At 46.9% G+C, this 25836-nt stretch overlaps 1 protein-coding gene across 7 annotated transcripts in view; it reads left to right on the top strand.

Moving 5' to 3' along the window:
* The window catches only part of PCNT (pericentrin), a 125501-nt gene that overhangs the window by 8945 nt on the left and 90720 nt on the right, over positions 1–25836 (top strand). For 6 of the 7 annotated variants that reach the window (XM_075542177.1, XM_075542173.1, XM_075542175.1 and 3 more), the window contains exons 3-13: positions 1897–2037; positions 2354–2609; positions 4066–4121; positions 5136–5310; positions 5820–5956; positions 8791–8902; positions 10436–10652; positions 11201–11288; positions 17531–17747; positions 18054–18271; positions 20613–21058. In XM_075542177.1, coding sequence (XP_075398292.1) covers positions 1897–2037; positions 2354–2609; positions 4066–4121; positions 5136–5310; positions 5820–5956; positions 8791–8902; positions 10436–10652; positions 11201–11288; positions 17531–17747; positions 18054–18271; positions 20613–21058 — 2063 coding nt within the window. Of the gene's footprint in view, positions 1–1896; positions 2038–2353; positions 2610–4065; positions 4122–5135; positions 5311–5819; positions 5957–8790; positions 8903–10435; positions 10653–11200; positions 11289–17530; positions 17748–18053; positions 18272–20612; positions 21059–25836 lie in introns of those variants that run through there. The other variant, XR_012782865.1, reaches the window with a different exon arrangement.

Below are 25836 nucleotides of genomic sequence, written 5' to 3'. Positions count from 1 at the left end.
TGCCGACCATGCATTATCGCAGACCAACCGGCAACCACTATGATTGGGCTAAGTTTAAGCAGGCCGAGGGGGCCACTTCCCTTGGCTTCCCTGGAGGTCAGCCAGTTGCCCCCTGGAATGAGGAGACTGAGAAACGATGCCAGGGATGCCTGAATCCCGATAACCGGATAGCCTGCCTGCCAGCGCTGATAAAGGACATCCTGGGCCACACACCTTGCTGCAGCAGCATGGACCTCCTCTCCCGCTTTCCTTAAAAACCCCAGACCAAAAAAAAACAAAAAAAAAAAACCCAGACCCCGGGCAAAGCCCGCGATTCCCCTGGGCTCCTTGCTAGACCATGGGGCTTCGCCCGGGAGCTACCCTCTAGTGAAGCTGTTTCTGTTTCTATTCTCCCGTTGTCCTGTCAGTTATCTTTGACCGTCTTCCTGTGCCTCAGTTCATCTTTATACACTATACCACCAGAGCGACTCTTAGCCAGACAGATAACAATAAACAAAGTAACCATCTCAGAATCAAGTTTTACTTCTCAGGCCCTTTGTTTTTCTTACATAGCCCCGCACTTCTAATGAGCCCTACACTTCTGAGACCAACTGGGGAGATGGTGTGGAAGCCACATCTGACGACCTCTTCCAGTTTGTAAGGCAGTTTCCATAAGGCAGAGGTCAGACATGCTGCCACTCTCCAGCCTGGTTCTAGCACACAGCCGCAGGTCCTCCACCACCTTCCTGATTGCTGGTGTTGCAGCTGTTGTGTGAATCCGTCTCACCGAGGGTTTCCCTGTCTTGTTTGCGCTTTATCAAACGTGTGACATGAAAACTTAACGGGCCACGATAGAATACACCTCGTGAATGGATCTAAATTCTCAAACACAGCACCAAATGACGGCAAGGATGTGAAGCAGTAGGAACTCTCATTCATCAACTGGCAGATATTTACAAAGTTCAATCGTCTTAGCATCTGGCTCAGCAGTCACACTCCTTGGTATTGATCCAGTCGACCACACAGAAACCTTCATGCGCGTGTTTCTGACTGCTCTGTTTAGAATTGCCAAACTCTGGACGCACCCACCATACCCTTGTTAGATGAATGAGGGGAAAAAAGAGCGGATAACAAATATAGTACATCCGTCCAGTGGGAACCGTCCAGTTGTAAAACAGGCAGTGGGTTGTCAAGCAATGCCAAGCTCTGTGAAAAAGAATGCAAAGATATGGATGATCAAATGTGTATTGTGAAGTGAAAGAAGCTAGTCGGAAAAGTCTGCTGTGATACACTTCTTTCCAACTGTCTGACTGGCTAGGAAAGACAGCATATTAGAGACAACACAAGGATCAGTGACGCTCAGAGCTCCTGAGGAGGGAGGTAAGGGGAAGGGTGAATAGGCAAATCGGAAGGGGTTTTGGGGGGGCAGTGTACTAGTAGATACATGACATCATGAATTTGTCAAAACTTAGAAAATTTTACACACTACAAGTGACCCTTAATGAGTACAAATTTTAAAACTCAGTTTTTGGTCATGGAATTTGGTTATATTTGTTTCATCATGATTTCAGTGGCTTGAGGTCAATTATATTATTACCCATATTTGCTGATTTAGTGGCTATTTAGTGATCCTTAACTTTTGCCTCTATTTTGTGTAGTTTTTATTGGTTCCCCCTTTGCCACATGTGTGTAACGTGCATCTCTCCCCTGTGTTGTTGCCTTCATCGTTTTGCTGATGAGCAAACTAGCTTGGGGAGGAGAGTGACTGCCTACTGAGAGGTGGAGTGGAGTTTGCAGTCTTCTTTTTCTGGTGCTTTTAACTTTGCACTAAAGCTCTTCAGTGTTTTGCATATTTTTTCCATGACTATTTTTCAGTGGTTGTCTGTTCTCGGTCATGACCTTTGTTTTCCTCTCCAGGCCTGTGAGCAAGGGCCTGAGCTGGAGGTTGCTGCCCTGACTCGGCGACATGAAGAAGAGATTGCCCAGCTTCGGGCTGAGCTCCAGCAGGTGGCTGCGGCCCATGAGGCGGAGATGCAGCGGATGCAGCTTCAGACCCAGGTAACATGGTGCCTGCCGCCTAGACTATCCCCGCAGACAAACTCAAGCTCCTGTTTGCTGAGCATGCTCTGCCTCCGACTGATATGGGACGCGGTCCTTCTTTCAGGCGATGATGGGGTTTTGCGAATTGTAGGCGATTTGTCCTAAAGCAGGCAGATAGATGCTCGCCGTGGGCTTGTGGTGGGAGGTGGCACAGAAGGTTCTTAAGGAGGCACATTTCGCCATCCCACCTAGCAATCCCCATGCTAGACCAGCCTCCCCCTGGCAAGTGTGGGCTGTGTAGTCTCCGGCTTCACCCATGTGTGTTACCTCCCAGACAGTGCACGCCCTGGAGCTGGAGGCGCTGCGTCTGAGCCTGAGCAACATGCACACGGCCCAGTTGGAGCTGACCCAGGCCAACCTGCAGAAGGAGAAGGAGGCGGCACTGACTGAGCTGCGTGAGATGCTCAATGGGCGGCATGCCCAGGACCTGGCCCTGGTGCAGAACCGGCAGCAGAGTGAACTGGAGCTCATCCGGGCGCAGCATGAGCGAGAGAAAGAAGCAGTAGCACTCCAGTGTGGGCAAGAGGCAGGTGCGACATGGCTCCTACCAAGGCCAGGCTTCGTAGTCACTTCTCTGAAGTTCAGATTTCTGTGTGTCGTTTTGGGAAGTAAGGAAGTATGTCTCGTGAATCCACCTATGTAAAGGGTCCGCCAATGGGTTGTGTGTAGGACCGGTCTGGGGTGTGGCTCCTGTGCTGTGGGAGCGGTTCCAGCACTCTGTGACCCTGGGCAGGCCTTCAACTCGTGCATGCTTCCATCAGTGTGCCTTCTGCTAAGGCCCCCCCTGGACCTGTGTTAATGTTAGAAACCTTGTCCTTAGGAGGTGGTTGGCTGATTGTCTGTCTGTTTCCATCTTTGAAAGGGCTCTCTGTGCAGTTCAGCTTTACCCAGCCCAACCCCACTCTTCCAGACAGTGGGCAGATGGGGCTGCCTCACAATTCCCTCCTCTCGAGTATGTGCAGCATGGGGACAGCACTGTGCATCGTCTCCACTGTCTGATTCAGAACCCCCGTCCTGAGAGACACCCATTCCACCAGCTGTTGCCCTGCTTCCCTGTGGGGTGTGAGGCACCCTTCTTTGCTTCTCTGTTCAGCTTCTTTCTCACAAGTAGATGCCACACTCTTGCCGTGCTGATGCCAAGAGAGCACCCCTGATCTAGCCCCAGCCCAGACTCCCTTCACCCAGCGGGGAAGGCTTTGCTTTGTGGCTTGTGGAGGCGATACATGCAGACTTCGGAAAACACGCAGTCTCCCCTGTGCCTTCTCTTCACGTGCCACCCTGTCCGTGCTCTGCCGGGGCCTGTATAAGGGCAGGGGTGCCACCAGCTGCTCTAGGCAGGTGCTGGGCTTCCTTCTCTGCCTGGCACTTAACACCCCTCACTTTTTTTGAGTGAGAACAGGGGTCTCTCAGGACTCCCCTTTCAGAAGGTGTTGCCTCTTTCCTACGGTGCCTTCTGCATGCCCAGGCTGGCTACATCCTTTCTTGTGCCCCTGGCATGAACACCTACTGACTAGGGCCCTCCAGGTACTTATACTAGCCCTCCGGTCCACACCTAGCCCTGCCCACCACCCACTGTGTACCAGTATTCTGCAGGGCTCTGTGGTGCTATGGGTCTGCTTATGCCAGTCTACTAGGGAGTGAGGGTCGCTTGGGACCTACAAGTGTATTTATCTGACTAGCCTGGAGTCTGGCCCATAGTGGGCATCAGACAGGAGTGTGCTGAGTCCTCTGTGGCTTGGAGGCTCTGTGACCCAGAAGTCGGGAGCTGATACTCCTCCCTCACCTTGTCCTTCCCCCCCCCCATGCTTATGTATGACTGGGTTCTCCTCTGATGTAGCCTTCACGCAGTGTGTTGTAGGAACCAGGTGTCCCTGCCATCTGCTTCATCAGAGATCCTGTCCCATGAGCACCGAGCAGACAGTGGGGCCTCTCCCGGGTCACCCGGTATGGGGCAGCTGGACATCGTCTACTTTGTTTTTATTGCAGTTGAGTTGAAGGAGAAGCTAACATCAGAAGTGGAGAAAAACATCCAGATCACCGAGGTACACGATGACTCCCTAGGAGATAGAATTCTATGAATAGTGTTTGCTTTATCCTCCTCTCTCTGCCCCCCCCCCAACGAAAAGCCAGTGAAAGCTTTGATAGGATGTACTAGAAGAAAACGTATTATGGTTTATTTGTATATCTTGTATCTGTCAGAAGAGCTTTTTTTCCTGTTCAGCGTTGACTTCTTAGGGAGGATGAAGGTCCTGCCCCTTCCCTGACTCTGGTCTTTGAGGCCCCACAAAACTTGCCCTGGGGGAGCCAAGTAGGCAGCCACCTCTGTTCTGGGCTGGGGAAGGACATGGAGGAGGGCAACATGAACTGCTCGACGGAGCCCTGTGTACATCCGGCTGGTGCCGGGGAGGAGAGAGGGACAGTGGGGGTACGCAGAGGGCAGGTTGATGTGGGTGACAGGGGTCCCCCTGCAGGGCGCCATCCTCATTTGCACCCCTTTGTGGGCCTGGTCTGGGCGCACCTGGTAGAAGAGCTTCTCTGGGGCCGCCTCTGGGTCCCGCCCTCTCCTTACGCCGCCTCGTTGGGATGGAGGGTGCATTTCAGCGGGCAGTGCTGGGGCCCGTGCAGAGTGGTAGGAGGTTGTGGGTGGCTGTGGGCACCAGCTGTGGAGAGTTCAGTTTGCTGGGCCATCCCAGCTGTCCTCACCAGGTAGATGACACAGGATGTACCTTGGCCTGCCTGTAGGTCTCTCGGCCCTTTGTGTACACAGGACCCAGGGCCATGTTGACCTGGCGACGAGTTCACAGTCTACCCCGTGGCCCACCTTTGTTTTTTAAGACTGTTCTGTTTCTGGAAGAGGCCATGTGGTTTTGCTCTCTTTGATGTCTGCTTCATAGTGGCTCCTGTTTCAAGCACGTCAGTCAGTGAGGGGTAGCCAGACCATGGGGCCGTCTTCAGAGTCACATTCGTTCTGGGGAGGGGGTTCCTGTGTACTCTGAGTTTCTTTGCTACAGATAATCCACCCTCGACCATAATCTCCTTTTTCCTTTTGAAATTAGACCCTGAATCGAGATTGGGAGTCAAAAAGAGACTTAAGCTTAGAAAATCTACGGAAAGAATTATCCGAGAAGCACCAGTCAGAATTGGAGTGTCTGAAGAACCAGTTTAAGAAGGAACTGGCCGAGCAGAAAGTTGAGCTGGAAAAGATTTTCCAAGCCAAAAATCAGACAGAATGTGAGCATCTGATTAGAATGAGCAGGTTGGGAGAAGCTGGGTTCTCCTGGGTGATAACTGGGTTCTCCTGGGATGGGTGTTAGGAAGCCAACAGTTTGTGGTCCAACACACCTCAGGGCGGCTTTTAAATGTCTATATATGATACTGGGCTGCAGGAGGTGGGGGTGGGCTGGGGGCAAGGGCAGAGCCAGGATTGTCCCTTAATGACTAGAGCCTCTAGGCACAGTCTTTGCAAGGCTCCTGATGAATTAGACTGCTTCCCTAAAAGGTGACATGTGCTCCTACCCCTGGAGGGTGGCTGGAGGCGCACTGCACACAGACAGTCTGAGGGGAGGCGGGGAGGCTGTCCTCTGCAGGACCTGCAAGGAGAGGATTGAACGAGGAGGGTGTCCTTGGAAGTCCCGAGGATGGGGCCTTTGCTGTTGTCCTTGTTAACTGTGAAGGACTACTCAGCATTGTTGTGACGGAGGAAATGTTAGGCGGGAAAACCGATCTCTCCCGCTGCCTAGGTGCCCTCAAGGACCTGGAGAGTCAGCACCAAGCAGCCCTCCAGCAGTTACGGGAGGATCTACAGTCTCAGCATGGCCAGTACCTGGAGGACCTGGAGCTGAAGTACAAGAAAAAGGAAGAGGAAAAACAGCTTGAGGTAAGAAGCTTTTGCTTTGTTTTTTAGATGTCGTTGAGTTGGTTGTGGCGGTGGCAGCCACTGTGTCTGTCCGTCTCCAGGCACCGGTCAATCTTACCGTCTTTGCTTCTAACGAGCTCTCTGACCTGACCGCGCTTCCTCTAAGACAGGTTTATTTGTTCCCTGGCAGTCTGTGGAACTTAAGTCGTTTTCACTAATGCCGTAATTCAAATGCATCAATTCTTCTCCAGTGTTCCTTATTCACTGTCCGACTTTCCCATTCACACGAGGCGATTGCAAACACTATGGCTTGGATGAGGCATGTGGCTGTCCTCAACGTGACCTCCTCACTCTTCAGCACTCTCACGAGGGCTGTGTTGGGTGGCACATTTGCCCACACTGTACGCCCAATGCAGTCGGCAGAGCTTCCTCACATTTAATCACTGGGTGTGTTGGGAAGTGTGAGAAGATTTTGGAACAGGGCCATTTTCTGCTGTTCTTAGCTAAGGCTTAAGTCCCGAATTAAAGAGACTCAGTGTGGCAGACTTGGTGGATGGGAAAACAAGGACACAGACACATGGGTAGTGAGGGCTGTGAGCTGATTCCACGACACCCTCAACCTCTGTGTGCAGAGGATGTATGCCGTTTGTGAATGCCCCAGACAAGTTCCTCCAAATTCCATCCATTGAACTGTGTGGTCACACTGGCCAGAGATGAAGAAACAGGGACTTCCAAAGAGACTTGAAACCAGAAACATTTCCGTTGCTCATATGAGGAGGGACACACACACACACACACACACACACACAATGGAGTTTTTTTAACAAAGCTATATATTTAAGAAAAATTTTTTAAAAACCTTATCACTTTTAAAGTACTCTCCATCACACTTAATACATTTGTCAAATCTGTGATTCCATTCCTGGAAACGTTTTTCAAACTCATCTGTTTGGATGGTTGACAGCATCTCCCTCGCTTTTTCCTTCACCTCTTCTGCATTGTCAAATTGTTTTTCTTTCACGTCACTGCATTCACGGAAACAAGAAGAAGTTGCATGTAGTGAGGTCAGGTGAGTAAGGTGCATTGGGCATGCTGGTTTTTGCCCCAACTTGGCGCAGATAGCCGCATGAGCAGGTGCATTGTTGTAGTGTTGTAGTGGCAAAACCAGTCCCCTGTCTGCCACAAATTAGGCCTTTTTTGTTACACACGGGTACACCATCTTTTCAGAACCCCTAAATAGAAAGCCTGATTAACAGTCTGACCTGGTGGAACAAACTCAAAATGCACTGTGAATTGACATTTTCTTCCCTCTGGGAAGTTGACAAACATCCAGAACAAGGTTTGTCATCAATTGACATTTCACTGTTTTTGCAATGAGAAAACCACTGTACAGTTGAGTGTTTCCCTTAGCGCTGTCCTTGTCAGCTGCGTTCAATATCACAGCAGTTTCTGCAGCATTTTTCCTGAGCAGGAAAACTTCACAGCCACACACTCTTCTCTTAAAATGGCCATCACAAAAAATGAGGTATGAGCAAAACTGCTGTCATGCAAAGTTCACTGTGGCCAGAGAGAACCTTCCAGGTGATGCGACTGCGTGCACTGACTCAGAGCGAGTTGCTCGTGCTTGTGTACTATGAATCTCCCTCTGCCTGCCCAGCACAGTTTTGTTGGGGTTTTTTTGTACCCCCTCATATATTTAAAATGCACTTCCAGGGAAAATGCTTCATACTAAAAACTGTGAAGTAGCCAGATCTACTTTCAGTGTGCTTAAGTGCTTTAATTACCAAACCCAAGAGTCAGCTCATGGCCTAGGCATTCAGCCTGCGACATCCACAGGAAAAAGCATGGGGGTAGAACCAACGGTAGTGCGTACAGAAGCTCAGCGACGCGCAGAGAGGCCCAAGGTCCGAACCTAGTAGGGACTGAGCAGTGGGCAAAGTCACGAGTCTCTTCGCCCAGCTCTGCTGTTCATTCTCTTGTGGGTCAGTCTCTGGGTTTTGTCCTGTTGAAACCTACACAGTTCTGGACTCACTTGGACAGTTTTCAAGTGTAGCTATCTAGAGAGTTCCATTCCTTATTCCAGCTGTGCTGTGCAGGAGACATGGGCCACTTCACAGTGAGTCTCAGGTCTCAACTGGTATGTGAGAGTGATCCTTTGCAGAGTGGAGGTTTGCAGGTGGCCTGGCGCAGAGTGTGTGTGCCGAGCTTGGAGCTACGTGACTTCATTGCTGGGGCTTTGCTGTGCTGAGAGGGCACACCCACGCTAGGCGCAGACAAGCACACCTGTACAAGGCGTGGGGGTGAGTCATGCCAACATGAGGGTAAGCCTATAGACCCAGGTCTTATTTACAAGCCTCATAGCTGTGCCTTCCCTACACAGGCCATGTGTGGTGCTTACCTAGGAACACTGGCCGACTCATAGGCCCATCGGGGATGGATTTGAGAGCCTGTTAGGGTGGGGGGAATGGACAGAGTGCACATATTGTGTATGTTTGTGTGTGTGCAGGAGCCTTGGCCACCCAACTGGCTTTCTTGAGCATAAGTTACACTTTAAATAAACTAACCCCAAATTGATTGTACTCTAGTCAGGGATATCAGGGAACCTTAACTTCCACTTGACTTTTGTCTTGGAGATGTGCTGCATTGTATCCTTGTTATTTGAGTAATTCATGTTGTGTAGTTGATGGTTGAAGTATTACATCTAGGAGCTGATCCTTTTTTCCACATGTATTCATTTTCACACCTGTTATATGCGAATACCAAGCTATTCAGGGAAGCAAGCACAAATGATATGTTTTTGGAATGGGCATTTCAACTGGTGAACATTTTCCCAGTTACGCTTTTTATTTTAACAGTTAGAGCATCTTCAAGCATCATATGAAGAGTTGAAGGCTCAGTCACAAGAGGAGATCCAGCACCTATGGTCCCAGCTCAATTCTGCAAGAGCCGATGGTCAGGAAGGGCGGGGTAAGGAGTTTTGTGTTGACAGTTCAGATCCTCAAGTGCTATGGTTTTATTTCTAGATATTGAAACACCTAACTGGGGTTTTATATTTGTGAGGTGCCCCTGACCTTTTGCAAAGTTCCTTTGAGAACCCGATTCTTGCCCCCGGCTGCATCAGGGCAGTCTCTGTGCCGTCTCAGGACATTGTGCATTGCAGGATGTTGGAAGAGAAGCAGCATAGACCTCTTCAGGCTGGGTATACCAGGTGTGGCTCAGGTCCCAGACCACACCCAAACTAAAGCCACTGTCCCAAAGTCCATCCGGAGTCATTGTGCCCATATGGGACAGGGTAAAAGTGCCCTTGTGAGTTTCCAAGACCGCAACACTTTATGGGATAGAAAGCCCCGCTTTTCTTCCTCTGGTGGCTGGTGGTTGAACTACCAGGGCTTCTTTCAAACAGATGGACAGCCTCTAAACTTAACCACTATGCTTACTGGACAAGTGATATTTGGAATGCAGAGCAGAGTGATAGGGCAGGGCTGGAAGTGAGGCACTCTCCACACGTGTCTGCCTGCTGTGGTCGTCTGTGCAGTCCCTGCCTTGTGACAGCAGGGCCAGTTGGTTACTTGAAAGCTAGTAATTACGGTAAACCAGCTGCAGTGTTCTTTTGATCAAAATAGCAATAGTGAGTGACAAACTGTCCTCTGTATTTCCTCTTAAGCATGGCAGCTTAAAACCACACCCATTTGCTAGCTCACAGACTTGTGGGTCAGAAGCCAGGGGAGGTGTGGCTGAGCACTTCTCTCTAGTTCAGACTGGAGCCAGAGGGCTGCCTCAGGCCTCTATGGAAATCCTTTCCTGCCTTAATCAGGCTGCTGGCCAGACGCTCTTCTCTGGGCGGGATTGAGGCCCCTTGTGCTTGGTGACCATTGGCTGAGGGTCACTCGCCATTCCCGAGACTGCCCCAGGTTCTTGCTGCATGACTGCCTTCATGGTCACAGCTCCTCATGCTGTGCTGAGTGCTCCTTATGCCCTGACTCTCCCTGACCTTTCCTCCTGCCAGCAGCCAGAGAAGCGTTCTGCTTCTCGAGGGGGTTCCTGTGCTGGGGGTTAAGCCCATCTGGTACTGTGCCCTGTGTCATGGCTGTTTCTTGTCCTACAGCCAAGGCACGGGGGACTATTGCACTTATGTGCTCTGGGACTTGGATGTGGAATCTTGGTGCCAGTTTTGGGATTTTGTCCTCCATATCTCAGGACCTGAATTGTTGGGTTCTCTGGTTGACTGCAACTTAATAGCAAAACTAGGTGACAAAGTAGAATTGCTTTGTAAGGATTTCTTCTGCTGTGACCTCCATGGGAGAAGACGGCTAGGTTTTCTGCGGAGCTGCTGGGTGGGTGGGTGCACGGTGGGTTCAAACCGCCCGCCCTAACGAAGTGCACATCAGGATGATTCCTTGGGGCCTGGAACAGGTCCTGGTGTTTCACAAGAGCTTTCTCTTAAGATGATGGCATGCTTTCATCCCCTTGAAGAGTCTCATGAGGAGCTCTTGGTTTCAGCATCGCACGTGGAAGAGTTAGAACAGCTGAAGCGAGACTTTGGACTGCAGCAGCAACGAGAGAAAACGGAACACGAGACTGATCTGGAGCAGCTGAGGATTTATTTTGAAAAGAAATTAAGGGATGCTGAAAAAAGTTACCAGGAAGACCTAACTCTGTTACAGCAGCGGCTACAAGAGGTGAAGGAAGATTCTTTTCAAGAATATGCGGAAATCAGGTAAATAAAATGATTTTTCGTCCTAAATAGGTGTTTGATGTATAGAAACTTTGAACTGAATTCAGATTCCAGGGATGGTGTTTTTTTTTTAAGGGGGGGGTGTTATTTGGTAGTCTCAAGTCTTGTTTTTATATTTATGTACAAATAGATGGCTTTCTTTGGTTGGCACATGAAACAAAGTGAATATTAATTAGCAACCAAGTCTTTGGCTTAGGGAACCGAGCCTGCAGTTTCTCCACGTCACGTCTTGGGACTTAACAGGGAACTAACTGTGTGTACAGAGTCCAGGACCCAACACGTTCCTGTTGGTGTCTCCTTGCCTGTCGACATGTTTTTGTGGGCTCCAGTTCAGACTTTACCCATCACTACTCAGAGATAACTGACTCCATGGGAGCATGGGCCTCTTGCCCCCAGAGAGCAGGCCGGCCCTGGCGGGTGGGGAGGGCTTTCCTCGGATACGGGCGGATTCAAGGCGCTCCAGGGCAGATTTGCGCTTCTGCTTGGAGAAGTGGCATTTGCTCATTGCTTAACTCAATCTTCTCTCTTAGCTCCTCCAGTATGTTTTTAGAAGAAATAGCTGAGAAGGAAAGGAAAGAACACCTTGACCAACTGAAACTTCAACTTGAGCAGCATGAGGTGATGGGCCTTTTTTTTAATCTTTTGAGAAAAGGTTGAATTTTTATTAATCTTCTATGTAAGAGTCTGGATTCGTGCTTCTCACGCATCAATAGCAGAAGGCGTGCACCTTTATCTTGCACGTACGTGCCTCTGATGCTTAGCACATTGCATTATTATGTGTGTACACACTGACCTCGGGGTAACTGCTGTGCGCTGTCGATCAGGAGGTAGAATTGGTGGTCTGAAGGGGCCTTGCTTTCTTTTCTTGTCAAGCACGTGTATTCCACATGCTTCCGGCCTTGTGTACCTTCCTCCTGGAGAGGTCTACACATTGTTTATGTCTCTCATTATTACCCTCATAATCCAGTGCTGTCTCAGCAGTCTTCTTGTGACAGCGGACACAGTCCCTGTCCATGTGGTCCAGCGGGTGAGGAGCCGAAGCTCTCATTTTGTTTGACGGTTCTTCATTTGAATGTCAGTCGCTGCCCTCGTCCAGTGGTCGCTGGGTTGGCCAGTGCAGTTCTGTATGGTGTGCGGGTCTTCCTTTGGTATTGAGGACACATATGCTACTTGGGGGTGTGATATACCATCTTTTATTTTATAGATTTGTCCTTGGTATTTAAGTATTTCTAATTTTCCATTGCCAATATCTAGGTTAAGAGTATCTGATTATTTCTTTGGGATAAGTTCTAGATCCGTGATGCTCACTGCTCCCAGGATTTCTCCCTGAGCTGGGCTAGACACCTGCTCCCCACCCTTAGTCTGGTGTGCCCAAAGTTCCAGCTCCCGGTTGGAACAGCTACTGTGGCCACAGGTTGGACCAGGTGTTTTGGGCTTTTCTCATTAGTTTAAGCACACATATAAATTCATGTACCCTCTACCATAGTCAGGGTGATACAGGGTATCTTCATCACCTACCTACCAGCTGCTTTCCCACTGCCTCTCTCTAATCACTGCTCTTCCTACCTGTTACCACTCATCTCGTCTCCATCGCTGTCATTGGAGATTGGGAGAAAGATAGGAGTCTTTCAACTTCCGTAAAGGTTGATGGTCTTGGAAAGCCATGGGGCCAGTTCTGCTCTGCCCTATAGGGTCACCCTGAGTTGGAATTGATTCACTAGCAGTGAACTTTTGGTTGGCATAGTTTGAGAGAGTCTGATAAATAGAATTGTATGCTGTTCACATGTTCGAGACCGTTATCTTTCACTCAGTATAATTCCCTGTAGGCAGCAAAGTTGTTGCTTGTGTCCGTATTAATTCCTTTTATCTCGTGTCCTGCAATTCTGTTGAACTCACTGATTTGAGAGTGTTTTTTGTAGATTCCCTGAGATATTCTACTTAGAAAATCGTGGCTTCTGCAAATAGGGACTCCTTTGTTTCGTCTGTTTTGAGCTGTGAGTCTTTTATTTATTGTGTGCCTACCTTACTGCACAGGCTGGGGCTTCCTTCTGCAGGCTGACCGGAAGTTAAGAAAGAGGGTGTCACAGCCTTGTTCTGATTGTAGGAGTGAAGTGTAACAGTTATAAGCTGTAGGCTCATGGGAATTTTTTTTATAAAGTGGAGACATTCCTTCTAGTCCTTTTTTTGAGTGTTTTTTATTATGAGTAGGCCATGAATTTAAATTTTTTCTTTCTGTAGTCTATTGATATGGCATATTATATTGATTGACTCTTTAAATTTTGAACCAGCTCTGTTTCCTGGAATAAAACCTGTGGTGTATGACACTTTTTATATATTGCTGGATTATATTTGCTGATACTTCCTTAAGTATTTTTCCACCTACATTTGTTAGGGATATTGTTGTCTATCTTTGTAGTTTGACTTTATCAAGGTATTAAAAGCTTCATAAAAGTGAATTTGGAAAATTCCCTCTTATTTTCTGTGAAAGGTTGTGTAGAATTGATGTTACTCACTACCACTGAGTCGATAGTGATCCCATAGGACAGGGTAGAACTGCCGCTCAGTCTCTGAGACTAACTCTTTACTGGAGTAGAAATTCCCCGTTTTCTCTCAAGGAGGAGCTGCTGGTTTTGATCTGCAGACTTTCTGCTAGCATCCCAACTTGAAACTACTACACCGCCAGGACTCCTAGAATTAACGATAAAATTTTAAGAATTAAATTTAGAATTTTGTGAATTAATTTGAAAATCTGAGGTTTATTTTTTTAAATTTAATTAATTTTTTATAGGGAGTGCATACAGCTATAACAATCTATAATTCATTTAGGTCAAGCATATTTGTACAGTTGCAACCACAGTCAGTTTCTACACATGTTCTTTCTTCTTGAACTCCTTGATCTCAGCTCCCCTTTATCCTCTCCCTCCCCCACCCTACTTCCCAGGAACCCTTATTGTTATTATTAGATTTTATTTATTAATTATTTTTTGCCTTATGTGACCCCATCTGATAAATCCATTCTACAGTTATTTGCTCCCCTCAAGTGGGGTTATCTAGTCATCCTTGCTATCAGCTCTCTCTCCCCTCTTCCTGAATTTGAGGATTAATTTTTTTATTAATCATTTTATTAGTAGGCTCTTAGAAATCTTATGACAATCCAATGTTCAATTGTATTAAGCAGGCTTGTACATATGTTACCATCAACATTTCCCAAACATTTTATTTCTACTTGAGCCCTTGGTATCAGGTCCTCTCTCTGCCTTCCCTCGTGAATCTTTGATCAATTATGCAATATTGTTGTTATTTTATATCTTACACTGTCTGTTGTCTCCCTTCACCCACATTTCTGTTATTCGTTCCCCCTGGGGAGTGGGCTATATATCCAACCTTGTGATGGGTTCACTCTGGCTACCCCCTTCCCACATCCCCCTAACCTCATGATATTGCTACTTCCACTACTGTTCCTGAGGGTTTTATCTGTCCTGAATTCCATGTGTCCAGAGCTCTTATCTGTACCAGTGTGTGTACTCAGGTCTAGCCGGAATTGTAATGTAGAACTGGGTCATGGTAGTGGGGTGGGGAGGAAGCATTCAGGAGCTAGAGGAATGCTGTGTGTTTCCTCAGTGCTATACTGCACCCTGGTTGAATTGTTTCTTCCTTGTATCCCTTCTGTGGGGGAATGTCCATTGTCTACAGATGGGCTTTGGGTCTCCACTCCAACCTCCCTCAATCACATCAATATAATTGTTTGTTTTGGATCTTTTGATACCTGATATCTGATCCCGTAGACCCTTCATGATCACACAGGCTGGTGTGCTTCTTCCATGTGGGCTTATTTGCTTCCCTGCTAGATGGCTGCTTGTTTAACTTCAAGCCTTTAAGACACCAGATGCTATATCTTTTGATAGCTGGGCACCATCCCGTTTCTTCACCAAATTTGCTTATGCACCCATTTTGTCTTTGGTGATGGTGTTGAAAAGGTATCACAGAGTCCCAGGTTATTAGAGCAAAGTGTTCTTGTGTTAGGGAGGCCTGGAGTAGAGGCCCAAATTCCGCCTGCTATCTTAATACTTAACATAAATATATGTATATCGGTTTCTATGCCTTTCATTATAAATTAATATATTTACATATATACATGCCTATAGCCTCTATAAATAGCTTTTGCGTCCTACTTCTTTGCTCTATTTCATTTCACCTCCCTCCTATCCCACTATCATGCTCACCTTCCACTTGGATGAGGATTAATTTTTGAGAATTAAGGCTAACTACTCTTTAAATGCCTGGTGTAAGTCTATGAAACCATTTGGGGTTGAGATTTCTGTTTTGAAAAATTTACAAACTTAATTTCCTTAAGAGGTAGAGGAAAAAAAAAGAAAAAAAAAGAGGTAGAGGAATTCCACAAACAGCTTCATAATTATAAATTCAACACTTTAGATGAAATGCATCTAAATTCACAATGAAAACTAATTCAAGATGAAGTTTAATTAATGTCCCCAATTTTATTTCTCTACTTGATCTTTCTGGATTTTAATATCTATTGCCATGGCTACCCAGAAGCTCACAGAAAAGCATATAATTAAAGGAGTCTATTAAGAAAGTTAACAAGGGAGGGGAGAGCGGGGAGGGAGGCCAAAAAAAAAAAAGAGGACCTGATGCAAAGGGCTTAAGTGGAGAGCAAATGCTTTGAGAATGATTGGGGCAGGGAATGTATGGATGTGCTTTATACAATTGATGTATGTATATGTATGGATTGTGATAAGAGTTGTATGAGCCCCTAGTAAAATGTAAAAAAAGAGAAGGAAAAAAAAAGAAAAGAAAATGATTAGGGCAAAGAATGTACAGATGTGCTTTATATAATTGATGTATGTATATGTGTGGATTGTGATAAGAGTTGTATGAGCCCCTAATAAAACGTTTAAAAAAAAAAAAAGAAAGTTAACAAGTTGTAATGCCAGGGAGAAATGACTGAGGGTAGTTGTTTACTGGACATGTTACAAAGTTTCAGGCCTGCTAATAATAAAAGCCAAAAAGGGCACACCACTCTGCTATAAGCCTCAACCTGAAGGTGTTCAGCTCCAGACCCATGGGTCAGCAAACCCAGCTCCCTGAAGTACATAATTAGTGGCCCCCCACTCCAAGCCTCAATCTGAAGGCACTCAACTCCACTTGTCCCACTCTGCAAACCAGCCTCCTGCCCGCAAGCACTCGACTCGACTTGCTCTGTGGGTTGGGAAGTCCATCACTTGGCTTTGTGCTTCAGCCCCTGGTTCTGCTGCTGCTGCTTCCATGGTACAGTTGGATCTAGGAGGTTCACTGTGCAGGGATCTTAGGTCCAGAGGACCCGCTTCACTCCTGGCTCTTGCTGGTAATGAGATCCCTCCTCGTGCTACTCAGAGAGCTTAGTTTATCCACAGCAAGGTGTCACCCAAGGGAATGTTCACGACTCGCAAGTGAATCCTATCAGTATCTTTCCCAATTTCCATACCAGATTCATTCAGGGAAAAGTCATTTGGTGGGAGTTAGAGATTTTGCCTAGAAGAGCCACATTAAATAACTCATTGCCCCTTAAAAGCTGCAAAACAGAGTAGTTCTCTGTAAAACCCAGCCAAACTCATTACCCTCAAGTCCGTTCGGATTCATAGCAACCCTGTAGGAAAGGGTAGAAGTGCGCTCTCTGCAGTCTCGGGAGTAGAATGCCTCAACGCTTCCTGAGGAGCAGCTGGTGCTTTGGAACTGCTCATTTAGGATTAGCAGCCCAACATAATCCACTACGCCAGTAGGGTGCTTGAGTAGTTGTATAACTTAAAAAAAATCAAAGTTGTAGTCCCGTTGGTACACACTACCAAGTGTTTAAAGGAGAATTGACACAATTCCCTCTGGTTTCTTCTAAAAGGACGGGAGCAGGGAGCAAGGGCACACCTCTGGGTTTCAGAGGAGCGGGCTCTGCCCCTCCTCCTCCTTGGTGGCACTGGTACCATGTCACCCGCTGTGTGCTCCTCATTGGGCTGATGGCAGGTGACTTTTCTTAGTTTGCATCTCATTGCTTATTTCTTTGATCATATTTCTGTAGGTGTAGTTGGTTGTTAGGTATCTTTGCCACTTGCTGTTGTGCTGTTGGTGAGGAGTCAGTCTGGCATGGTGTTGCTTGTCCCCGTTTACTTCCAGTCGTCCCTTTTAGACCTACTTTTTGACGTGGTGTGGTCTGTTTTTATCACCTCTTAGTTAACCTCTTTTTGGCCGTGGACTGGCGTCTGGCTCTGTGAGTCTTCTGCCACCACTTTGTGCTTTTCTTCTCAGCTCTTGGTCCCTATTTCCCCAGTGTGACTGGATTTTCCCCCTGGTTCTTTTTAAAGTTTCCTTTAAATAAATAAATAAATAAATATTGCTAATCCATCTGGTGCATAGTTTTACTGGGGGGAGGAGAGGGAGAAATGTGGTGGTGAGTGCAGGCAGGCTGTGGCTGACTGGGGTATCCCTCTAAGCAGGCTCCAGGCTGCTGGCGTTAAGTATCTCCAAGAAGGGGCTCCCAGCAGTCTGTGTGCTTGGTCTTAGGACTGTGAGCATGGCAGAGGTGGGTAGGCACCTAGGGTGGGTTGTTGTATCTTTGCACCATGTTAGGCTCATGGGGTTTGCTGTCCTGCATTCTGTCCCATGCCTCCCTTCCAGATTGAGTCTCTCTCCCTTAAGTAGCGCCCTCCAGCAGTTAACGTGGTGTCCCCTAGAAGCTAACACTGTGGCTGGCATAAAGTGGATGTACAGCCAGAGAGCTTTACGTGTTTTGAGCCAGCGGAGACACGGTCAGATGTGTCCCCTCCAAGAAGGAGAGGTGGTTCAGCGAGGTGTTCTCTGTGCGTCCACAGGAGAGCCTGGCGCATCTGCAGGTGGAGCTGGAGGAAAAGCACAGGCGGGAACTGGAGATGTTGAAGTCCTCTCTTGAACTTCGCCATGAGGAGGAGTTGATGAAGCTTAAGATGGACCTCACGGACAAGCACCTTGCAGAGACCCAGGTGTGGAAGAGGGAGCAGTGCCTGGAGCTTGAACGGCTGCGGGCCACCCTCTCAGGAGAGCATGTCCAAGGTGTGTCTTTGTGATCCCTCTGTCCCATGTCCCTGGCCCCTGGGCTTCCGTTCCAGCCTATGGAGAGAGGTCTTGGGCCCTGGTCACTGATTTGACCCCTAATTAATGAGAGAAAGATGAGGTTTCCCCTTCCTGTAAAGAGTTCGTCTTGGAAATCCATAGGCAGCAAGATGATCATGTATGGAACTCTGTGGGGCAGTAGGAGTCTGCCCCGTAGTGTTGCCAAGAGTTGGACTCACCTTGTCAGCACACAGCAACCGTAGCAAGGCCATTGTTGGTGGTGGCGGTGGTGTCCTTTCCCTGCAGAGCTCACACGGATGCGCCTGCAGTGTGCCCAGGGCGTGGCTTCAGATGTGGAGACAGAGGTGGCAGCAAGAGTCTTGGGCTTGGAAAATGAGTACAAAGTTAAGCTATCACTTCTTCAAACTGATCTGAAGGAAGAAATGGAACTCTTAAAAGCAGAAAACAGAAACTTACATGAGAAGTTGCAGCATGAAACGCACCTGAGAGAAGACGCAGAGAAAGTAAGTTCCACTCCTCCCACAGAGATGCTGTCTGCCAGCGAGGGCTGGGCAAGCCCTGCGGTGGTCCCTGCTGCTGTCTCGTGGACCTTGGCGGAGTTGCTGGATTTATAAAGCGCAGGGCCCTGTGCTGGGCTGCGTGCAGGGTCCACCTGCAACAAGGTACCTGTGAGATGCCACATCTTTTCTACATCTCTTTCCATTAGCCTGCTTGCCTCTAATTGTAATGCACACCTGTGACCAGGTGTTACCAACTGTGTAATGTGCTATGTCTTGGACTTTGTGAGTGACCGTTTGTAAAGCCTCTGCTCCTCTTAGGTTTCTGCAGAGAGCAATGATGTGTACGCAGCAGCCGGTGCCGAGGCTGAACGCAGACTCCATACCCTGTCTCACTGTAATGCTAGGTCAGGTTTTGGGGTCTGCTCACGTGTGTCGATCAGGATTAGTCTTGAGATTTGGGCATGATTTATTGGCAGAATTTGTAACTCTGTCTCTCTACTTCTGTCCTTACTGGGCATATGCTGTCCTGGTGCTATTATATTAGACCTCAAGTAGATGGCTTTAACAAATTCATGTTCTTACACTTTAGAAGACTGGAACTCTGAATTCAGGACCTCAGCTTGAAGGGAAGGCTTCCTGTCTGTTAGCTCTTTGGGAAGGTCCTTGTCTCCTTTCAACACCTTTTGGTTACCAGCCCAATGCGTATAACCACTACACCGCAAGGACTTCTCAGGATCAGCAGAACAAAACCACCAACTGCTGTGTGGGAGTGAGCCGAGCCTTTCTACTCCATTATAGAGTTACAGTCTCAGAGACCCACAGGGTGGCAAGGCATCCAAATCAGCCCCATGGCTCTGTTTTTTTTGTTTTTAACAATCTCTTATAGATAAAGGTTCAACTACGGCCAGGGTTGGCTTGAGGACTTCAGTCATGCCTTCTTGTATCTTGTGACTCAAGCTACAACCCACTCGATCCTGCCTCATTAGGACACACAATACGCATTATAAAATGGAGGATAATTACGTCCGATCATCAAACGGGGCATAACCACTCAATCCTGGGAATCGTGACCTGGCCCAGCTATTCATCGTTGGGGGGCGGGGGGACACAGTTCTGTCATGACTTGGGCTCTTCTCCCTTATTGACGCCTCTGGTTCAAAGAGGAAAGATTGTGGGAATTCTGCTAGCATAGCACAGGTGGTTTTGCTCTCAGGCTAACACACTCCTCATGGACACGTCACCCAGTGACATTGTGTGTATGTGTTCTCCAGAGTCATTAGGGAGTTTCAAAAATATTTTTACTGGAAGTTTATGGTTGTTCCTTTTGGGAAGGTTAGTTTGACTAGAGCTGGAATCAGAAGCAGAACCAAACCTTAGTTTTTATTACTTGAATTTTAAATAAGAGGAGTTATATCATTCTGATGTTTTACTTTAAAAAATTGTTATTGAAGGTAATCTAGTGATTTATTGACCTACGCTTTTGAAAATCAGGATATGTGCAAATCTTCAGTCTTATTATCACCCTTTTTTTGTAACCCCCCCCTAAAAAAACCCCAAAACAAACAAGAAACCCCCCAAATTTCAGAATTGTGCAGTTTGTCAGCCTCTTGCGCTTTCTATGTCTTAGAATGTACAAGGTGCAAGCCAGGAGACTTGAACTCATACACTGTTCACTGTGTCTGTTCACTTGCTGATGGTGTGCCTTCTCCATATGGTGTCCACTTTGCCCTGGACAGAAAAGCAGATGCCTGGACCAGTCTAGTGTGGCCGCCGGTGGTCTTGAACACAGCAATGAAGGCTCTTACCCCCTGTATTGCTTGGCTTTGCTCATGTTTGTATGTTTCTGTTGTTGAGTTGGCTAGTGCCTGTAGATTCTAGGACTGCCCACTCCGGAGATACAAAGCGGTTGGTTCTAGGTGCTGGGGGTGGGTACCATTTACTCAAGCAGGTAGCTTTACAGAGATTCCTTTTAGGTTTCTTTTATTAGAGGCCCTGGTGGCACAGTGGTAAACATTTGGCTGCTAACTGAAAGTTAGACCCACTAGTGACTATGGGAGAAAAACCTGATAATCTGCTCCCACAAAGTATGCAGCCTGGAAACATAGAGAATCTTCTAGTCTCTACAGGGTCCCTATGAATCGGAACGAATTTGATAGCACATAAGAACAATAATGAATAGTTTCTTCTGCTCCCACCAACAGAAGACATGTTCCTGCTACCCTGCCCAGCATGATGTCTCCGTGCTGCCGGAGTGTTTCTGCTTTCTCTGGTGGAGTTCAGTGATTGCTGTCAATAACCTTCCCCTTTAATTTTCCACAATTCTCTACGATTCTCTTGTCTGCAGGCAAAATGTAAATTAGCTGAAGACCACCAGGAAGAAGTACGGAAAAGTAAGGAGAAGATTCAGTTACTGAGACAAGAATTCAAAGAAAAAGAAGAGGAATGGAAAGCTACTCGTGAGGACCTAAAGAGGAAAGCTGAGGAGAAACTGACACTGATGCTCCTTGAACTAAGAGAAAAAACCGAGTCTGAGAAGCAGGCAATAATAGATAAGTTTGAGCTTCGAGAGACTGAAATGAGGCAGCTTCAGAATGAGCAGGCGAAGCAGATGCTGGAGCTGGCAAGGTCCCTGGCCGAGCAGCAGGGCCGCCTGCAGCAGCTGGAACTCGGGGTGGCAGGGGATGAGCCTCTGCAGTGCAGCCAGTGCGGCCCCGTGGCCGAGGCTTGGGAGCGGACCACACTACGCCTGAAGGAGGACTGTGCCCTCCAGCTGACACTGGCCCAGAATAGGTGGGTGGTGGCCCAGGGCCACGTACTTGATGGGAGAAGGGGGCTGGTTGCCAGCTGAGAGTATTGGGAAGCCTCAGAAGGGATGAGGTAACTCTTGGGAAGTCTGCTGTGGAGGGCCTGGAGTTCCGTTTGAAGACATTTATTTGGCCGCCTGGTCTTCCCCCTACGCGCCTAAGAGTTAAGCTCAGGGCCCAGACAGACACAAAGAGAGGAATGTGTTCAATGTTCTCAGTCCTTTTCTTAAGTAAAGTGTTGAGTGCAGGTCTCTTTACACATTTCTACTTCTTTTTGTCTTTTAAGATTTCAGTAAGTAAGCCATAAACCTCACTTATGAGATATCAGAAAGACATGAAGCTGATCAACATGAATTTAATTTTTGAATTTTTAAAACACAAATAGGATTAAAAAACATGAATTGGGTGAAGGTTGACAGCATATCATCAATTATACATTAAAAATTCATACACTTTTCCCCACAGTTTTATTGGCACCTAATTTACATATATAATTCAATAGTTCAATCATTCAATCATATCAAGAATTGTGCAATCATTACCACATCAGCTTTTCAATTTTGGGACATTCCCCCTGCCCCATGTTTAAATCGCCTTTAAAATGAGATGTGTAATCGCAGTCAATTCTAGTGCTCCCAACCCCCTTCCACCTTCATTATGTTTACTCTCGAAATCCCATTTCCCTTCTCATCACCCCCGCCCCTCCGCACACATCCCCTATAAATACTTGTATCAGTTATCACTATGCATCCCCTCCACCTGTGCTTCATTCACAAACTGCGAAACCCAACAGAAACAACCAGAAAACCAAAATCAAAATAAGGTGGTAAGAATAAAATAAGCAATAAACAACAAAATCGAAAAAGTTGGTTAGGATATAGTAATTTAAAAAAGATAAATAAATAATAAAGATAAGACTCTCATCAATATTTACAAAGCCAGAGAAGAATTTTTTTTTCATGGAATAAGAAAGAGATAGTACAAAATAACGAGGTATAAATTACCAAGGGCATATGAGGGAGGGGGGAAAAGGGAGGGAGGGGGGGAAAAAAAGAAGGACCTGATGCAAGGGGCTTAGGTGAAGAGCAAATGCCTTGAGAGTGATTGGGACAGGGAGTGTATGGGTGTGCTTTGTACAATTGATGTATGTATATGTATGGATTGTGGTAAGAGTTGTTGGAGTCCCTAATAAAATGTAAAAGAAGAAAAAAAAAAAAGAAAATGATTAGGGCAAAATATGTACAGATGTGCTTTATACAATTGATGTATGTCTATGTATGGATTGTGATAAGTGTTGTATGAGCCCCTAATAAAATGTTTAAAAAAAAAAAAAAAAAGAAAGAGATAGTTGCACCTAGAACAAACTTAGGTTGGGTCTATAGGGAGGTCAGCTGGCCGAGTATTGAGTTGGATCCAGCCTCATCAAGATCGCAGTGGTCTCTGCTTGACAGCAAGGCTGTTGGAGACTTGCCTGTGGCCAGAGCGGATCTGCCAGTGGCTTAGTCTGCCTAGATTCTCTGTTGATGGGTTTGGGGTTCTCACTGTCCTCTATAGCCTTTTATCGATTGGATATTCATAATTTCAGCTCTAATTCCCTTCATCATACTTGAATTTTGTTAATATCATCTTTGGATCACACAAGCTGGTGTGCTTCCCTGCGGACTTAGTTGACTCCTCGCTTAGATGGCTGCTTGTTTGAATGTAAACCTGTAAGACCCCAGACACTCTTCTGATTGATAGCGGGGCACCACATTTTGCTGTAGCACCCTTACCTTCAGTAATCATTTCATGAAGGCGAGTATCGAGCAGGGTCGCATTATCAGAACTAACTGTTCTTGAACTGGGACTAGAGTTAAGTAGGAGCCCAGCCTCCATCAGCTTGTCCATGAGGTTTACATGTCTCAGGTTTAGACCACCTGCACCAATAGCAGCATAAGCCAACCAGTAGCCAAACAGAACACACACACACACACACACGAGATTAAAAAGAAAAAGCAAACTACAAGCAGGAAAGCAAAAGCCCATATAAACAAAGCAGTTACAGCACTGTGAGTCACCCCCTGGGGTATAAGCCAATTGCACTATCATCATCATTAATTTTCCCAATGAACCAGCACTCCAGACATTGTAGCTATGAGGAGCCTATGTGAGTCCAGTTCCACCTTGACCCGCAACCCATGAGTGTTTGCCCTACACAGTTCAATTGCCTATTTGATTAGGCGCTGTTGACCTCTAAGTGTGGGGATTGATCTCAGTCTACCAAGTGCAGATCCCTGCTCAACAGATAAGACCAGTTGTGCCACTGCAAGTTGGGCATTGAAGTACTACATGTATGATCCTGGGGCCCTTTCCGTTGACACCTACTGAGCTGGGGGTTCCCTATAAGGTCCAGTGACCGCCACTTCCACAGTCCCGGAGTAACCACTCTCTGCTTCCTCTCCCATCCAAATACCCCTGAGTCCAAGGGTACAGGCAGCTTCGAGGCAGGGCTCAGTTCATTCAGCTGGGCCTTTAGGTTAAGTCCTTCGGTGTAACCCCTGCATTATGCCATGCTGCCTGCAAGGGTGCTTAGTCCATGGGGTGGTTCCCCTGAAGGTTGGGTAGAAACGTATTCGTAGTGTCTACCCTGGAACATAAAGTGTGTTCCATTGTCCCCTTAGGTTCCCTACACTCACTGTTTATGATCCCTTCCCAGTGTGAGGTTAGTTCTCCGCGTCACCCATCATACTCCCAACAGAACTATTAGCGCCTCCTCCACCATGTCGATGGTCCCCTCTCCTGGTCTTGGCTTGAATCCCCGGAAAGCTTCCATTCCTGTGTGTGTGTGTGTGGGGGGGCACTTATTTGCCCGAGCCTTGTTTAGGTGATGTTGAAGGAGTGACCCTGGCAATGTGGTATCTCCTTCACATTGGCTCTTGTGAAGTGCAAAAAGGAGAATGGCTGACAGAAAGAACCATGACGTATGGTTCTTTTGTTCAGAAATTGGTTTCTAGGACTTGTTTAATTGGTGTTTCTCCTTATAGTAGTGGACGCACGCAATGCTTGCCCTTCTGTGATTGACTTAGTGCACTCAGCGTGGTGGTTTCCAGGTCCTTCCATGTCATGTGATGCTTCGTGCTTTTGTTGATTTTTTTAGGGACTCGTAGTGTTCCCTTGTGTGCATGTACCATAGTTTTTTTTTATTGTTTGTTTTTATCCATTCTTCTCCTCTTGAGTATTGGGCTGCTGTGAACATGGGAGAGCGCACCTCCACCTGTGTTGTGTCTCATTTCTCTAGGATATGTGCCCAATAGTGGTATTGCTGGATCATATGCGATTTCACTTTCCACTTGTTTTAAGTATTGCCATGTTGTTTTGCACAGTGGCTGTATATAGTATTGACAAGTCCACCATCAGTGTACATGAGGTCCAATCTTTCTATACCTTCCTCAGCATTTGTTGTTTTCTGGTGCGTGTGTGTGTGTGTGTGTGTGTGTGTGTGTGTGTATTTGGGGGTGGCTTAGCATGGTGCGTATAGTGGTATATCAGTGTGGTTTTAATCTGCATCTCTCTTATGGCTAGTGAGCTTGGGCATTTTTTTCATGTCTGTTAGCCATTTGTACTTCCATTTTTGAAGACCTGTCTGTTCATGTCTCTTTCTGATTTCTTAATTGGTTCTCTTGTTATTTTCTTATTGAGCTATATTTTGGTAATTAGCCCTTTGTCTGGCGTGTCATTGGTAAACATTTTCCCCAATTTGTGGGCTCTTGTTTCACCCTCCTGATGAGGACTTTTGATGAGCATAAGCGATGTCACTTCAGCACGCGGAATGGGCCTCCTCCATCCTCCTCGGCAGGCTTATGCATGCTCCGCAGTGGGACTTTTAGGTTGTTCCAGCCTCTCATTGATGATCCTGAGAGCTCTGGGGTTTACATCTAGGTCCTTAATCCATCTTGAGCTCGTTTTTGTGCAAAAAGTACATACACATGTTGTACCATTTCATTCATTGCAGTCCCCACATTGTGACCTCACTTAGCCCACTTCCTCCCTGCATTTCTCTGCCTACTCCTCCTCCTTTCCTAACTAATCTTTGCCCTTGGGTACCAGCTCCCCTTTTGATCGCACTAGTGTTGTTGCTTCCCTTAAAGACCTGGCTATAAAACTTAAACGTTTTATTTATTTATTGGGGGCTCGTACAACTGTTACCGCAGTCCATACATCGATTGAATCAGTCATGTTTGTACATATGTTACCTTCATGCTTTTCTAGACATTTACTTTTTGTTGAGCCCTTGGGATCAGCGCCCCCCCCATTAACCCGCCTGATAGACTGTACATTGCTATTATTTTCATCTCTCACACCGACCGCTGTCTGCCTCCCATGTTTCTGTTGTTCTTCCCCCTTGCGAGGGGTGTATGGTTAAGTGTTGATCATTGTGATTGGTTCCCCCTTTCTCCCTCCTCTCCTCCCCCTACCCTTCTGGTATCACTATTCCCACTCCTGTTCCTGGATTCTGTGTATTGTGAGCTCCCATCTCTTATCTATACCTGTGTACATGTTCCAGTCTAGTCTGAATTGAGAAGCAGCACTGGGGTCATGGTAATAGGGGGTGCAGAAGCCCCAAGGAACCAGAGGGATATAATGTTTCATCAATGCTTTACTGCACCCTGGTTTACTCATCTCTCCTTTGTGGCCCCTCTGTGGGGAGATTGTTCCATTGTCTACAGATGGGCTCTGGATCTCTGCTCCAATGCACCCTCGTTCTCAAAAATATGTTTTTTTTTT

The sequence above is a fragment of the Tenrec ecaudatus genome, chromosome 2, assembly GCF_050624435.1.
Source record: "Tenrec ecaudatus isolate mTenEca1 chromosome 2, mTenEca1.hap1, whole genome shotgun sequence".
Classification (NCBI taxonomy): domain Eukaryota; kingdom Metazoa; phylum Chordata; class Mammalia; order Afrosoricida; family Tenrecidae; genus Tenrec; species Tenrec ecaudatus.
This window is presented reverse-complemented; position numbering and strand designations above follow the sequence as displayed.